This window comes from Cynoglossus semilaevis, unplaced genomic scaffold (genome assembly GCF_000523025.1).
Source record: "Cynoglossus semilaevis isolate Cse_v1.0 unplaced genomic scaffold, Cse_v1.0 scaffold282, whole genome shotgun sequence".
NCBI lineage: Eukaryota > Metazoa > Chordata > Actinopteri > Pleuronectiformes > Cynoglossidae > Cynoglossus > Cynoglossus semilaevis.
The window spans coordinates 108,409-109,736 of record NW_007585127.1 but is presented as its reverse complement, the minus strand read 5'-3'; the positions used below and the strand labels follow the sequence as shown (position 1 = coordinate 109,736).

At 39.3% G+C, this 1,328-nt stretch overlaps 1 protein-coding gene across 2 annotated transcripts in view; it reads left to right on the top strand.

Moving 5' to 3' along the window:
* The first annotated feature begins 66 nt into the window (after positions 1–66).
* stx2b (syntaxin 2b) overlaps positions 67–1,328 on the top strand; it is a 3,448-nt gene continuing 2,186 nt past the window's right edge. For both annotated transcript variants that reach the window (XM_017030919.2, XM_008337527.3), the window contains exons 1-3: positions 67–520; positions 613–686; positions 798–906. In XM_017030919.2, the coding sequence (XP_016886408.1) occupies positions 364–520; positions 613–686; positions 798–906 (340 nt within the window). In that variant the 5' untranslated portion in view covers positions 67–363. The remainder of the gene's footprint in view (positions 521–612; positions 687–797; positions 907–1,328) is intronic.

Here is a 1,328-nt window from a genome sequence, read left to right as displayed (position 1 = left end):
ATATATATAACTAAATATAAGACTAAATACATGACTAAATATAAGACTAAATATATGACTCAATATATTAGTAAATCCATCCTTCCATCATCGACCGCTTAACTAACTAAATGTATGACTAAATACATAACAAAATATTTGACTAAATATATAACAAAATATATATCTAAATATATAACTAAATATATAACAAAATATATGACTAAACATATAACTAAATCCATCCATCCATCATCGACCGCTTAACTAACTAAATATATGTTCGATAAACCGTATCGTAAACCGAGGCGAAGTAACGATATCTGTAACGTCAGTCTGTTATTATGAAAAACACGTACAACGTCCTGGACGACGAAAGTCGTCATGGAAAATCCGAAAAAAATGATTTTGTCGTATCGCGATATCGTGACCTTTGATCTGTGCGTGTGTGTGTGTGTGTGTGAAGGAACAAAGGAGCATCTGGACGCACTGATCGGTGACATCAGAGGAAACGCCAACGTGGTTCGGTCCAAACTCAAATGTCAGTAGACGTGTAAAAAAAAAAACGTCGACCGTCCGAACGGTCAGTCGCGCCGGACGTCTGATCATGTGACTTGACCGTGTGACCCGCAGACATGGAGCAGACCATGCCGACGGACAACGCCGTGAACCGGTCGTCTGTGGACTTCAGGATCCAGAAGACACAGGTGGGTGGAGACGGAACGGAGGACGAGGACGACGAGGACGAGGACAACGATGATGGTGTTTCGATGGTATGTGTGTGACCATGTGTGTGTGTGTGTTTTCCCGAACCTCAGTACACGGTGTTGTCCAGGAGGTTCGTGGAGGTCATGACCCAGTACAACGAGACGCAGGTGTCCTTCCGGGAACGGAGTAAAAGGAGGATCCAGAGACAGCTGGAGATCAGTGAGTACCATCGACCGTTAGCCCCGGTGTTCAACGAAACACCGGTGTGTACGTCTGGGTTTAAAACACATATATTTAGCGGGAATATGGAATATATATATATATATATATATATGTGGGGCGTCGTCCGTCCGTCCGTCTTCGCTGGTTCTGTGTCCGCCCCGAAATATATGAGAGGTATTTTTAAATAAAAACCTAATCAGTGAGTCAGTGTAAAAACAGCGCAGTGTATGGTGTACGGCTTTATGACTACATATATGACTAAATATATAACAAAATATATGACTAAATATATATGACTAAATATATGACTAAATATATATGACTAAATATATGACTAAATATATAACTAAATATGTGACTAAATATGTATGACTAAATATATGACTAAATATATGACTAAATATATGACTAAATATATA